The sequence below is a fragment of the Schistocerca serialis genome, chromosome 5 (assembly GCF_023864345.2).
Source record: "Schistocerca serialis cubense isolate TAMUIC-IGC-003099 chromosome 5, iqSchSeri2.2, whole genome shotgun sequence".
Lineage (NCBI taxonomy): Eukaryota > Metazoa > Arthropoda > Insecta > Orthoptera > Acrididae > Schistocerca > Schistocerca serialis.
In genome coordinates this window covers 448,107,069-448,122,083 of record NC_064642.1, presented here as the reverse complement: position 1 = coordinate 448,122,083, position 15,015 = coordinate 448,107,069, and the positions used below count along the sequence as shown (strand labels likewise).

At 37.6% G+C, this 15,015-nt stretch overlaps 1 protein-coding gene across 1 annotated transcript in view; it reads left to right on the top strand.

Moving 5' to 3' along the window:
• The window catches only part of LOC126481366 (ADP-ribosylation factor-like protein 2), a 106,827-nt gene that overhangs the window by 18,185 nt on the left and 73,627 nt on the right, over positions 1-15,015 (top strand). Inside the window, exon 3 of the mRNA XM_050105075.1 lies at positions 13,052-13,214. Within this exon, the coding sequence (XP_049961032.1) occupies positions 13,052-13,214 (163 nt within the window). The remainder of the gene's footprint in view (positions 1-13,051; positions 13,215-15,015) is intronic.

The following is a 15,015-nucleotide window of genomic DNA, read 5'->3' as shown; positions in this document are numbered from 1 at the left end:
GTACCTGTTATGTAATACATTTTATTCATTGAAGGATTACTTAGCTAAAACAGTAGGGGTTTGATAAAAAATGTTAAACAAATAAATAATAATAATGATGATTATAAAATATCCAACATTCCACATAGCATCTTCACTTTATTCTTGGATGTGAGGTCCACCAGTTATGCAAAACACCACTTTTCTCAGTACCCAAACATGTTTTGCACCACTGTGCCATCATCAGTGGGTTTTCGGTTTTATTTATTCTGCAATGTGAACTTTTTGTTAAATGATTATAAAATTATGTTCATTTTTAGTTCAAATAACAGATTGTTTCTTTTTGTAAATACCTTTACATTTGGTGTGCATGAATTTTCTGGATCACTTGAGTGTTAATTACTACACGTAGCTTGTCATGTGCAACCAAACGATGTTGGTGAGAAGGCATTTTGCTGGTAGTTAACCTATCTTCTAGAATGTAATTTAGTTTTTCGCGATGTCTTCGCGCCTATATTCATTTTTACTTGCGTATTCGTATAGCAAACACTTCCATTCTCCGCATCATGCTGAGGTGTTGTGATGCACACATAACTATAAGAAGTATTTTCCACAAATAACATAGTAAAACACTTTTCACTTCACCAGAACACAGTGTGATTGTGGTTTGTTATGTGTCCCAGCCCAGTCAGTGTTCATTTGTTCACCAGAGAGTTTGGTGCCAAATTTTATCTTTGTGTGTGTGTGTGTGTGTGTGTGTGTGTGTGTGTGTGTGTGTGTGGATTTTATCTGTTTGTGCTGTTTTTATTTGTAAAGTTCTTTTAATGTGTTAAATAGTGTGCCCTTGCAGAGTGTAGTGTATTCGTTTAAGATCAGTTTTCCTTCTGCTATTGCCTTCTGTATATGGAAGTTTTCCTCAATGGTCTGTTTGCTGTATAGGTTGTGGCTGGGTTTTGGTATTCTTAAGTCTGTTTCTATTGTGGTTGGGTGCTGTCTGTTGGCTACATGGTGGTCAGCAATTCAAAATTTTTAGGTGTGTCCATTGATGAGAGATTAAATTGGAAGAAACACATTGATGATCTGCTGAAACGTTTGAGTTCAGCTACTTATGAAATAAGGGTCATTGCAAATTTTGGTGATAAACATCTTAGTAAATTAGCTTACTACGCCTATTTTCACTCATTGCTTGCATATGGCATCATATTTTGGGGTAATTCACCACTGAGGAATAAAGTATTTATTGCACAAAAGCATGTAATCAGAATAATAGCTGGAGTCCACCCAAGATCATCCTGCAGACATTTATTTAAGGATCTAGGGATATTCACAGTAGCTTCTCAGTATATATACTCTCTTATGAAATTTGTTATTATCAACCAAAACCAATTCAAAAGTAATAGCAATGTGCATAACTGCAATACTAGGAGAAAGGATGATCTTCACTATTCAAGATTAAATCTAACTTTGGCACAGAAAGGGGTGAATTATACTGCCACTAAAGTCTTTGGCCACTTACCAAATAGTATCAAAAGTCTGACAGATAACCAACAAGTATTTAAGACGAAATTAAAAGAATTTCTGAATGACAACTCCTTCTACTCCATAGAGGAATTTTTAGATATAAATTAAGAAAAAAAGAAAAAAAAAAAAACAAACAAAAAATATAAAAAATTAAAAAAGAAACAAAAAATAAGTAAAAAAGTTGTTATATTAACTTAATTATGTTGTTAAATTAACTTAATTAAGTCATGTATTGGAAAATTTGACTCGTTCCACATCATTACGAAATATCGTATTCATGATCCATGGAACTAGTATTAATCTAATCTAATCTCTAACCTAATCTGTGCTATGGGAGCTGTTGCTTTTTAAAGCTCTGAGATGTTCTGAATATCTTTTGCATGTTTGCCCTATGTACACTGACTGGGAAGTATTGCAAGTGAGTTCATATATTCCTGATCTGTTAAATTTATCCACGGGTGTTTCTTGTGTTCTGATCTTTTTCTGTGTTTTGTTCTCCGTCCTGTATCCTATTTGGAGTCCCTGTTTCTTTAATATGTTGCATATTCTGTGAACAATCTTGTTGTTGTAGGTGAGTGTGTGCCATTTGTTTTGTGTGTGTGTGTGTGTGTGTGTGTGTGTGTGTGTGTGTGTGTGTGTGTTTGTGTTTGTTGTTGTTGTTGTTGTTGTTGTTGTTGCTCTGTTGTGCCTTGTATGTGGTCATTGTTTGAGTTTTATGTTATTCTGTGCTGGGTGAGGATTTGTGTGTGTATGGTGTGTTCATTTTCGTACTGTTTGCATATTTTTTGATTTAACTTGTCTACCATATGGTTAGTATAACCATTTTCTACTGCTGTTTGTTTTATTGTGTTTAGTTCTTGTGTGTAGTTCTGTTTGTTCATGGGTGTTCTGTTTAATCTGTGGAGCATGAATCTGAAGTTTGCATGCGTATGTGTCAATGGGTGGTTTGATGGGTTGTGAATGGTGCTGCTTGTGATTGTCGGTTTCCTGAATATTGTGAAGTTGTGTGTGTGTGTGTGTGTGTTTTTTTTTTTTTTTTTATGGTGAGGTCTAGAAAATGTAGTGTGTTGTTAGTTTCTGTTTCTAATGTGAAGTTAATTTTTGGGTGTAAGTTGTTTATGTCATTGTGTAGCTGTTTTATGTGTGTATGTGGTTCATCAATCAGGCATATTATGTCATCGACATAACGGTTCCAGTATAAAACTTTTTAGTTCTTTGGTTTTATTATGTGTCTGAAGATCATGTTCTCCAGGTTGTTCATGAATATGTTAGCTAGGAGGCCACTGATTGGTGATCCCATTGGCAGTCCTTCATGTTGAGAATAAAATTCTTTGTTGAATACAAAATAATTTTGTGATGTTATGGTCTTCAGTATGGTTGTTATTTCATTGATGTGCATGTCTGGTATGTTTCCTTGTTGTTTTAATCTTTGTGTGATGATGTTCCTTGTTTCATTTATTGGAATGCAAGTGTACATTGATCTGATGTCGAATGATACAAGGGTTGCTGTGTACAGTATGTGTATGTTCTTGATGCTGTCTATTAACTCCTTTGAGTTTTCCAGATTTCTGTTGTTATGAAACATGTACAGTTTTTTCAGTAGTGTGTGTGTTTGTTGGGCCAGGTGGTGGGATGGAGCATTTCGGAAGTTAATGACAGGTCTTTATGGGATATTACCCTTGTGAACCTTCAGTAGGGCATTTAGGGTGGGTGCTTTTGGATTTTTCTGTGTCACCCTCTTTACCTGGCCTTTTGGGAATGTATTATTGATGTTTTTCAGTGTGTGTTGAATGTTATTGTGATATCTTGCTGTTGGATCACTGATAAGTTTTCTCTGTGTATTATTTTTCATCCATAATTACAATAATATTCCCTTTGTCTGCTCTTGTTACTTGCTCTGATTATCTGTGTTATTTCTGCAGCTACTAATTCTCTTGTCGAGTTTGCATTAAAGTTTGATGTGCTCAGTCTTTCTTGTTCCTGTATAATGTGTTCTGATTACGTTATGAGGTTTTCTATTGTTTTGTGTGATATGTTTGTGTTAATGTTGTGTTCTGGCCCTTTTTCTAGTAGGCTCTTTTCTTTTTTGGTAAGATTTATGTCAGTTAGGTTAAAGATTCTGCCATGGAACTTGTATTGTTGGTTGAGATTATTTTTAGTGGGTGTGTTTGTGCTGTTGATTATTCTGTTAAGTTTTCTGTTGTGTTTCTCTTGTTTTTCTTGCATTACTTTCTGAATATATGAACTTTCTCTCTCTGTTATTTCCTCCAAGTGAGCTGGTATTGTAAATTTGTTCGCCAAATCTAAATGAGTTTGGTAAAGTTCAGTGTTAAGCGACTGCTTTTTAGCTTATAATTCCCTAATATCTTGCTTCAGCCACAAAATCTCCACTCACATGCAACACTTGCCAGTCGGTGTACATAGGACAAACATGCAGAAACTTCAAAACAAGATATTCAGAACATCTCAGAGCTTTAAAAAGCAACAGCTCCCATAGCACATTTGCTGACCACCTTGTAGCCAACAATCACTACACAACCACAATAGAAACAGACTTAAGAATACTAAAACCCAGCCACAGCCTATACAGCAAACTGACCATTGAGGAAAACTTCCATATACATAAGGCAATAGCAGAAAGAAAACAGGTCTTAAACGAATACACTACACTCTGTAAGGGCACACTATTTAACACATTAAAGGATCTTTACAAATAAAAACAGCAAAAAATAGATACACTAAAATCTGCAAAGACACACCATTTACACCCAAAGGAATACCATATAAAAGACAACATACACAGCTAAGAAGCGCACAGAAAACACACACACACACACACACACACACACACACACACACACACACACACACACACAAAGATAAAATGCAAACAAAATTCAAATTTGACGCCGAACTCTCTGATGAACACTGACTGGGCTGGGACACAGTAAAAACCACAATCACACTGTGTTCTGGTGAAGTGAAAAGTGTTTTACTATGTTATTTGTGGAAAATACTTCTTATAGTTATGTGTGCATCACAACACCTCAGCATGATGCGGAGAATGGAAGTGCTTGCTATACGAATACGCAAGTAAAAACGAATATAGGCGCGAAGACATCGTGAAAAACTAAATTACATTCTAGAAGATAGGTTAACTACCAGCAAAAAACCTTCTCACCAACATCGTTTGGTTGCACATGACAAGCTACGTGTAGTAATTAATACTCAAGTGATCCAGAAAATTCATGCACACCAAATGTAAAGGTATTTACAAAAAGATGCAATCTGTTGTTTGAACTAAAAATGAACATAATTTTATAATCATTTAACAAAAACGTTCACATTGCAGAATAAATAAAACCGAAAACCCACTGATGATGGCACAGTGGTGACAAAACATGTTTGGGTACTGAGAAAAGTGGTGTTTTGCATAACTGGCATAGCTCACATCCAACAATTTTAACTGCAAACACAGCCAATACAAGGAGCTGCAAATTAAAATGATGGATCTTCACTTTATGTTTTGTTCCTTCTTTTTTTTCCTTTCTAGAAATACTTACTCCGAAGCTATGGTGGCACAATACTAACACTTCTTCCTCTTTCTGAGCTCAACATGTCACTCATTATGGAGGGATGCTGACTCAGTTTTTCAGGATAGCAAATGGGAAGTTGTGGTACAGAAAATCACCCAGAGATCACCATTTTGTGTGTGTGTGTGTCTGTGTGTGTGTGTGTGTGAATAAAGCTACTACTACTAACTTCTGAGGTATCCTTTCAGGCAACATTGACATAGGCATAAATGCAAACAATAATAGCTTATGATCTGTGACTGCATGAAATTGATTGCCATACAGGAAAATCCAGAACTTCTGGATACCAAGGAAAATTGCCAATATCTCTGTCTCTTTATGGAAATAATTTTCTTGTGCTGTGGTGTACATGCTAGGCCATCTGAACTATTCAGGTACTTACGCAGTAGAATGGACTTTACATTGCATGGTGACATGTCCATGGCCAGTGTGACAGATCAATGAGGTTGATATAGTCAGGCAAGGAGCAGTTTGAAGACCTTGCTTCAACTTAAGAAGTTCTTGGTGACTGTCCACAGACCATTGAAAAGGGACCCATTTTCTCTGCAATTGATTCAACAGTCAGCCTGCCGTTGCAATTTGGGGTATAAATTGGGGTATAATGTCTGGATTTATGTATGTACTGTGCAAGCCACCTTATGGTGCATGGCGGATGGCACCTTGTGCCACTGCAGGCCATTTCTTCCCCTTTCCTACTCTCAAATGGTGGAAAGGAAAAACAACAGTCTATATGTGTTCATTGTTGTTGTTGTGGTGGTCTTCAGTCCTGAGACTGGTTTGATGCAGCTCTCCATGCTACTCAATCCTGTGCAAGCTTCTTCATCTCCCAATACCTACTGCAACCTACATTGTTCTGAATCTGCTTAGTGTATTGATCTCTTGGTCTCCCTCTACGATTTTTACCCTCCAAGCTGCCCTCCAATGCTAAATTTGTGATCCCTTGATGCCTCAAAACATGTCCTACCAACCGATCCCTTCTTCTAGTCAAGTTGTGCCACAAACTTCTCTTCTCCCCAATCCTATTCAATACCTCCTCATTAGTTACGTGATCTACCCACCTTATCTTCAGCATTCTTCTGTAGCACCACATTTCGAAAGCTTCTATTCTCTTCTTGTCCAAACTGGTTATCGTCCATGTTTCACTTCCATACATGGCTACACTCCATACAAATACTTTCAGAAACGACTTCCTGACACTTAAATCTATACTCGATGTTAACAAATTTCTCTTCTTCAGAAACGATTTCCTTGCCATTGCCAGTCTACATTTTATATCCTCTCTACTTCGACCATCATCAGTTATTTTACTCCCTAAATAGCAAAACTCCTTTACTACTTTAAGTGCCTCATTTCCTAATCTAATACCCTCAGCATCACCCGATTTAATTTGACTACATTCCATTATCCTCGTTTTGCTTTTGTTGATGTTCATCTTATATCCTCCTTTCAAGACACTGTCCATTCCGTTCAACTGCTCTTCCAAGTCCTTTGCTGTCTCTGACGGAATTACAGTGTCATCGGCGAACCTCAAAGTTTTTAGTTCTTCTCCATGAATTTTAATACCTACTCCGAATTTTTCTTTTGTTTCCTTTACTGCTTGCTCAATATACAGATTGAATAACATCGGGGAGAGGCTACAACCCTGTCTCACTCCTTTCCCAACCACTGCTTCCCTTTCATGCCCCTCGACTCTTATAACTGCCATCTGGTTTCTGTACAAATTGTAAATAGCCTTTCGCTACCTGTATTTTACCCCTTCCACCTTCAGAATTTGAAAGAGAGTATTCCAGTTAACGTTGTCAAAAGCTTTCTCTAAGTCTACAAATGCTAGAAACGTAGGTTTGCCTTTTCTTAATCTTTCTTCTAAGATAAGTTGTAAGGTCAGTATTGCCTCACGTGTTCCAACATTTCTACGGAATCCAAACTGATCTTCCCCGAGGTCGGCTTCTGCCAGTTTTTCCATTCGTCTGTAAAGAACTCGCGTTAGTATTTTGCAGCTGTGACTTATTAAACTGATAGTTCGGTAATTTTCACATCTGTCAACACCTACTTTCTTTGGGATTGGAATTATTATATTCTTCTTGAAGTCTGAGGGTATTTCGCCTGTCTCATACATCTTGCTCACCAGATGGTAGAGTTTTGTCATGACTGGCTCTCCCAAGGCCATCAGTAATTCTAATGGAATGTTGTCAACTCCCGGGGCCTTGTTTCGACTCAGGTCTTTCAGTGCTCTGTCAAACTCTTCACGCAGTATCTTATCTCCCATTTCATCTTCATATACATCCTCTTCCATTTCCATAATATTGTCCTCAAGTACATCGCCCTTCTATAGACGCTCTATATACTCCTTCCACCTTTCTGCCTTCCCTTCTTTGCTTAGAACTGGGTTGCCATCTGAGCTCTTGATATTCATACAAGTGGTTCTCTTCTCTCCAAAGGTCTCTTTAATTTTCCTGTAGGCAGTATCTATCTTACCCCTAGTGAGACAAGCCTCTACATCCTTACATGTGTCCTCTAGCCATCCCTGCTTAGCCATTTTGCACTTCCTGTCGATCTCATTTTTGAGACGTTTGTATTCCTTTTTGCCTGCTTCATTTACTGCATTTTTATATTTTCTCCTTTCATCAATTAAATTCAATATATCTTCTGTTACCCAAGGATTTCTATTAGCCCTCGTCTTTTTACCTACTTGATCCTCTGCTGCCTTCACTACTTCATCCCTCAGAGCTACCCATTCTTCTTCTACTGTATTTCTTTCCCCCATTCCTGTCAATTGTTCCTTATGCTCTCCCTGAAACTCTCTACAACCTCTGGTTCTTTCAGTTTATCCAGGTCCCATCTCCTTAAATTCACGCCTTTTTGCAGTTTCTTCAGTTTCAATCTGCAGTTCATAACCAATAGATTGTGGTCAGAATCCACATCTGCCCCTGGAAATGTCTTACAATTTAAAACCTGGTTCCTAAATCTCTGTCTTACCATTATATAATCTATCTGATACCTTTTAGTATCTCCAGGATTCTTCCAGGTATACAACCTTCTTTCATGATTCTTGAACCAAGTGTTGGCTATGATGAAGTTATGCTCTGTGCAAAATTCTACAAGGCGGCTTCCTCTTTCATTTCTTCCCCCCCAATCCATATTCACCTACTATGTTTCCTTTTCTCCCTTTTCCTACTGACGAATTCCAGTCACCCATGACTATTAAATTTTCGTCTCCCTTCACTACCTGAATAATTTCTTTTATCTCGTCATACATTTCATCAATTTCTTCATCATCTGCAGAGCTAGTTGGCATATAAACTTGTACTACTGTAGTAGGCATGGGCTTTGTGTCTATCTTGGCCACAATAATGCGTTCACTATGCTGTTTGTAGTAGCTAACCCACACTCCTATTTTTTTATTCATTATTAAACCTACTCCTGCATTACCCCTATTTGAGTTTGTATTTATAACCCTGTATTCACCTGACCAAAAGTCTTGTTCCTCCTGCCACCAAACTTCGCTAATTCTCACTATGTCTAACTTTAACCTATCCATTTCCCTTTTTAAATTTTCTAGCCTACCTGCCCAATTAAGTGATCTGACATTCCACGCTCCGATCCGTAGAATGCCAGTTTTCTTTCTCCTGATAACGACGTTCTCTTGAGTAGTCCCCGCCCGGAGATCCGAATGGGGGACTATTTTACCTCCGGAATATTTTACCCAAGAGGACGCCATCATCATTTAATCATACAGTAAAGCTGCATGTCCTCGGGAAAAATTACGGCTGTAGTTTCCCCTTGCTTTCAGCCGTTCGAAGTACCAGCACAGCAAGGCCATTTTGGTTAATGTTACAAGGCCAGATCAGTCAATCATCCAGACTATTGCCCCTGCAACTACTGAAAAGGCTGCTGCCCCTCTTCAGGAACCACATGTTTGTCTGGCCTCTCAACAGATACCCCTCCGTTGTGGTTGCGCCTACGGTACGGCCATCTGTATCGCTGAGGCACGCAAGCCTCCCCACCAACGGCAAGGTCCATGGTTCATGGGAGGAGGGTGTGTTCATAGAAGGTGTGTTCATAGAAGCCCTAATTTCTCTTTCTTGTGTTCATGGTTATTATGCGAGATGTACATTGGTGGAAGTAGAATCATTTTGTTGTTAGTCCCTAATGCCAGTTCTCTAAACTTTCTCAATATTGTTTCTTGAAAAGAATGTCATTTTCCCTGCAGTGTCTTCCATCTGAGCTCATGGAGGATTTCTGTAATACTCAGTTATTGATCAAATCTTCTGGTAACAAATCTAGAAGCACACCTCTGAATTGCTTCTATATCTTCCTTTAATCTGACTTAGTGGGGATCCCAAACACTTCAACAGTACTCAGAGTATTCTGTGCACTCAAAGTGTTCTGTATGTGGTTTCCTTAATAGATTAGCTACACTTTCCTAGAATTCACCCAATAAATCCAAGTAAACCTTTTACATTCCCTATTACTGACCTTATGTGCTTGTTCCATTTCATGTCACTTTACAGTGTTATGCCTTGATATACAAAGGATCCCCAATAAATAAATTTTCCAAGTTTCATGAAAAACATTACATACAATTTATCACATTGAAATAATTTTATTGACACTGTACAATTTCTCTTTTACTTTTCTGTATAGTTGCCATGTTTTTCCAATCATTTTTGATAATGTGAAACAGGTTTTTCCAAAACAGTGTTGTAGCATCCTGGGTTGTAACCAGCTCTTCTCTGTTTTAATTCAGTATTGATGTTGAAGTAATGACGAATGTAAGAGAAACCCAGAGAGGTGGTACCACAGCAATTGGCATCCTGTGGCATGCATGGCAAGGACTGCTTGTACCCCCCCCCCTCCCCTTCTTCTCTTTCTAGTAGTGACGTAACAGTTACCATGGCAAGTGTGTGTTTACAGGTGGCCTGACATGTGTCTAACCTCCTCGCCAAATGCATCAAGCCTCTGTCTGCTTTAGATTAGGGTTAAGCGTACATATATTGACATGTTGGTGGTTTAGAAGAAATAACACAAGCTAATGTCTTTTACACTTGCTGACAAAAGTGCATAAAGGTTTATTATAAAAAAGAATTACTACTACTACTACTGCAAACAGAAAAGTGTGGAGGCCCTGGCCACCCTTACTGCCTCTGATTGGCTGCCATTGCTTGATAGACATAATCTTTTGTCAGTTGCAATGAAACTCCCTCCTCCTATGAAACGCCTTCCTCCTATTACATGTAACCTTTCTTTTTGATGTACATTCTGTGCTGCATTTTGGACCTTTTTACTTCAAGTTTCATTCAAGTCTCAGTTATGAGTATAATTTGAAAGCAACAACTTTCCTGGAAGCCAGTAAATTCAGGAACTTTGTTATTAATGCTTTGACACTTTACTGTTGTAATGTTTGCATTTGAAATGCAACCTTGCCCATAAATATCTTCAGTCCTTTATGTTCTTTGGTATAGGAGTATTAGCAAATGACTGGCACATTTCTTGACAGTTTAATGCTATCATGACTAATGATATATGCTATATACATAATGGAAAGCTGAGAGAAGGGGAATTTTGACATATTGCACTTTAACCTGGCTTGCAAATGGATGGAAAATACTCATTGGAGGCTTCACATAGTATGTTCCTCACGAGTTGATCCTGTGCCCAATACTTCATCCAGATAATTAATGCTGTGTGGAATATTGGTAATAGTTTGCTCTAAAAATTTCCAAAAGCTTCTGGTACATAATAAATACCAAACAGTAACCATTATTTTGATAGAGGCTGCAAGGAGTATTTAATAGTAGAATGGATTTGGAATCCTCATCCAGGGGAAGTTGAAAATAAGCTTCTGAAAGGATGATCTTAGAGAAATACCACCCCTGCCAATTTTGGAAATAATTAATTAGGATGTAGAAGGGGGTATGAGTCCACAATCGACTAAGTATGTTTGAAGTCTTCACAATGACATAGTACAATGAATGAAGCTGACATATCCCTGCTATAAGGAATCGGGGACAGCACTTTTAACTTTCCTAAGAGATCCAGTTCTAGTTGGGTGAGCTTTCAAAAATTTTGAAACTGCTGACTGTTTTGATGTAAAATGGATGGGGGAAAAAAAAGGCCAGAAGCCATTCCCAGGCCTAAGGAAAATTGGAAAGCATGTTAGAGAAACAAAGAATTCTCTTCTGGACATGGAACAGTATTCTGAATTGCTTGGCATTGTTGGATAGAAAACCCAAAGGCTACATGTGCGTCATGACCAAAAATATTTTCCACTGCTACTACAAAAAAAAGGATAGGTCCTGTTTACGTGCTTATATATTAATTCCAGAGTTACCTGGCCTAGTAAGAGGATTTTATAATGAGCAACTTAGCTGCTACTGATTTTAAGGGTGGAGACCCAGTGGGAGATGTAGTGGCTAATTAGTAATCAAGACTGACGCCCCTGCACTAAAAAAGAAATAGAGTGGGAATGCCATAAACTGTTGCTTACAGTGTAAGGCAGCGTCGTGCTACCCTTGACTCCACAATACAATTTATTTGCATTGGTGCACTCGACTGCTGATGGCACAAATATCTGCTTTAAGACCCTGGCGAAAATGCTTGTGGCAGAACATCATTATAATGTGGTAATGTGGCCAACTATGCCTAGAATAAATAGAAAAATGATCAAGAAAACTAGTCAGTCTGTGAAAATGTCACAGTGGCCAGGTGGAATAAATGTTATGACTCTTGGTTTGATTCACGTGCAGTCAAGTAGGAGTTGCTCCGCTATTGCCAAGACGGCACAACATTTTTGCATTTCATCAACAGATGGACTAGGTTGTTCACATTTGGCTGTCGATGTGACAGTCCTGATATCTCACAGTCCGTGGAAATATAAGCATGAGATGCTTGTGAAATCTTGAAAGCTCTAGCAATATGCAGAACTATAGCTATAGATGATTCTGAGTACTGTAACATGTGAGCACATACTTAACTGTCCAATGAAAATTTAATCACCAAGTCATATATTAATGATTCTGCATATGGTAGTTCACAAGAACATGTCAACCAGCATTTTCTACTCAGTATGATCCATGATGTGTAACTGCCTTACGATGTTGAAGGAACTATAAGATTAGCCACCTCATTCAGTTTTATATCAAAATGTTTCCTTATGTATAAGGGATGTTCAAAAAGAAATGAGCCGGAGGCATAATTACAGAAACCAGTACCTATACGTTAGAAGTATTAACCCTGGCTGTTGAGACACTTGTCCGTCTGTGACAAAAAACTGTGAATGGCTATTACGGGTATTGATAATTTTTACTTATGGACCGTCTGACAGCAACTGAATAAAACACAATTTTAGTGCCATACGCGTTTCGCCTTTATTTTCTGCAAGGCATCATCAGTGGCAGGTTGCGTGGACAATTTCTTACATATTACGCTCCTGTTGCATTTTTGGTGTAGTTCTTCTTCTCAGGAATGCCAATTTGCAGTATTTTTTCCCCACATTCCACAGAGCTATGAACTGAACGCTTGTTTCAATGCAATGTTTTGGTTTCTGTTTCTGACTGCCAGATCTTTGTGTTTATTTATGTACTCATAAATCAATTTTACCAAATGATGCATCATCTCTCTTCAGAAACTATGGTTTCAGTGTCAGTGTTAAGAATGGTTATTTTAAAAATACTACCAAATAAATTAGTTGTCACCTTTGTAACTGAAAGTAGCCCAAACCCAGCTGTGGAGTCCCTAAATCGTCTAAAGGGACTGCCAGCATAGTTTCTTTGAAAGGGTGTGGCTGATTTCTTTCACCTTCCTTCCCCTTTCCAAGTTTGTGTTCCAACCCTAGTGAAGGATGTTAAACCCTTATCTTCCTTTCATCCCGATCCCAGCAGCATTGCAAGACTTCTGCTCTACTATTTGCAGTAGGCTTTCCCATCCATGATATTGTTTTTTATCTTTGTTTATAACAGGTACAAGCTGAATGTGTGGGATGTAGGTGGCCAAAAATCCCTGCGTTCTTATTGGAGGAACTATTTTGAAACAACTGATGGCCTAATTTGGGTTGTTGATAGTGCTGACAAGCGGAGACTGGAGGATTGCTGTAAAGAATTGCACACACTTTTAGAAGAAGAAGTAAGTCAAAACTAAAACAAACAGCAAAAATATTGACTTTTAGTATTCTGTACCTCAGAATAAGAAATTCATTTATGTAACTTGTGCAAGGGCACTGAATAAGTGATTCATAATGTATGTCACAGTATCTTTCATCTCCAATTTAGTTAGCTAATTACATGCAGTATCACTTTAATGTTTCTAAAACATGCTGCAAATTTTCCTGATGATCAGAAAGACATATAATCTGCAGTATCTGCACCAGTCTTAAAAATATTATTACTCTGGTTAAAATTACATTGCACATTATCAAAGGGGACTTAATGCAGTGAAAACCCTATTTTTCATTTTCATGTGGTCCATACATAGAAACCACAAAATTGAGGAAAATGCAGAATCGTGGAAAAATTTAAAACACCCAAAATACGAGTAAAACATGTGTAATTGTCGTATATGATTAAAAATTCCAATCTTCACCAATATATTGTATAAAATCTGTATAAGTAGAGCAAATTAAATGTAAAATACAAAGTTTATACAATAGTTTGAGGTAATGAATTTCAGTTCTTAAAATATCACTGACGTGTAAGAACAAGTAAAACTCGTCAAAAAATTGAAATTGGTGTCTGGGTAAAGTTAATCAAGCTATTTTGCGACATACCACAACCACAAATTCTACCTCAGAACACATGTTTTTGAGTCATATTTCCTTTGTGTTCACCAGAAAATAGCAAAAATTTATGAACTTAGTGAATTAAACTGAAAACTATGAAGTTAGGTGAAAGGTGTTGTAATCTATCATATGGGGATGTGTGTGTTCCTTCCGTAGTCAGTGGCAGTGGGTTGAGTAGACTTCAAGCCGTGTACACACTAAACTTGAAACATGTTTCTGGCTACTTGATGTGGACACCATTTGGAAACCTCTTTCAAAACACGGAAACATCTATACATAACAATGTCTGTGCAAAGGAAACAATGTTTCATGGCAGCTACCACATCACCTCTGCACTGCGCAAGTGTAAGTTTATATGTCACATTGTGTTGTCTGTTGTACATAGTTGTTATATATTTTGTTTTCTCATGTTGTGTTAAGTTTTTCTGGGAGGAGCGGGAGGAGGATTGCAGTGGGCAAGATTGTAGGCTGTCGATTTGTTATCGTTGTACCAGACTGAAGGGTGCTTGTGAATATATGAAGCAAGCAGTACAAGAACAGCACTCAGACAAGACATTGCAGAAACTGCTGCTGCATTTGGTAGAACGCCGAGAAAGACTGTGGAGAAGATAAGGTCATTTGTCATAGCTTGTTTCAAAATGTGAAATACTCAAGGCTCTGGAATGAAACTCCTCTCGACAAAAAATGAAAAAAATGAAGATAAACGGCATATCTGGTTGTTATTGCTTTCCTGAAATTTCTTTCTTTTTTTTAAGAAACAGTGATACCATATTTGGTAGAAATTCTGAGTGAAATTACGGAAACTAGAGCTGTTTTCCATATTCAGTTTCTATATGTAGCAAGTTTTTCACATCAGTTGTTCTGTAGTATGCTTTTGGTGACCAAAGAAGACTGCATGCAAACCAACAAATTGATTTCATACAACTAATCCGATTTTATCAACCATTATGAACTACTATACAAACTCTCCATCAAAATAATATCATAGTTTTTAAACCAATTATGAAATTCCTTGATAAACACAACATTATTCTGTAAAACTACAAAACAATGGCTTTAAGGTCACAAGTCACGATATATAAATAAAAAAAGAGTGAATGACGATGATGTCTTTCATTTGGTTTGTATGAAACTTCAAGTATTAATAAT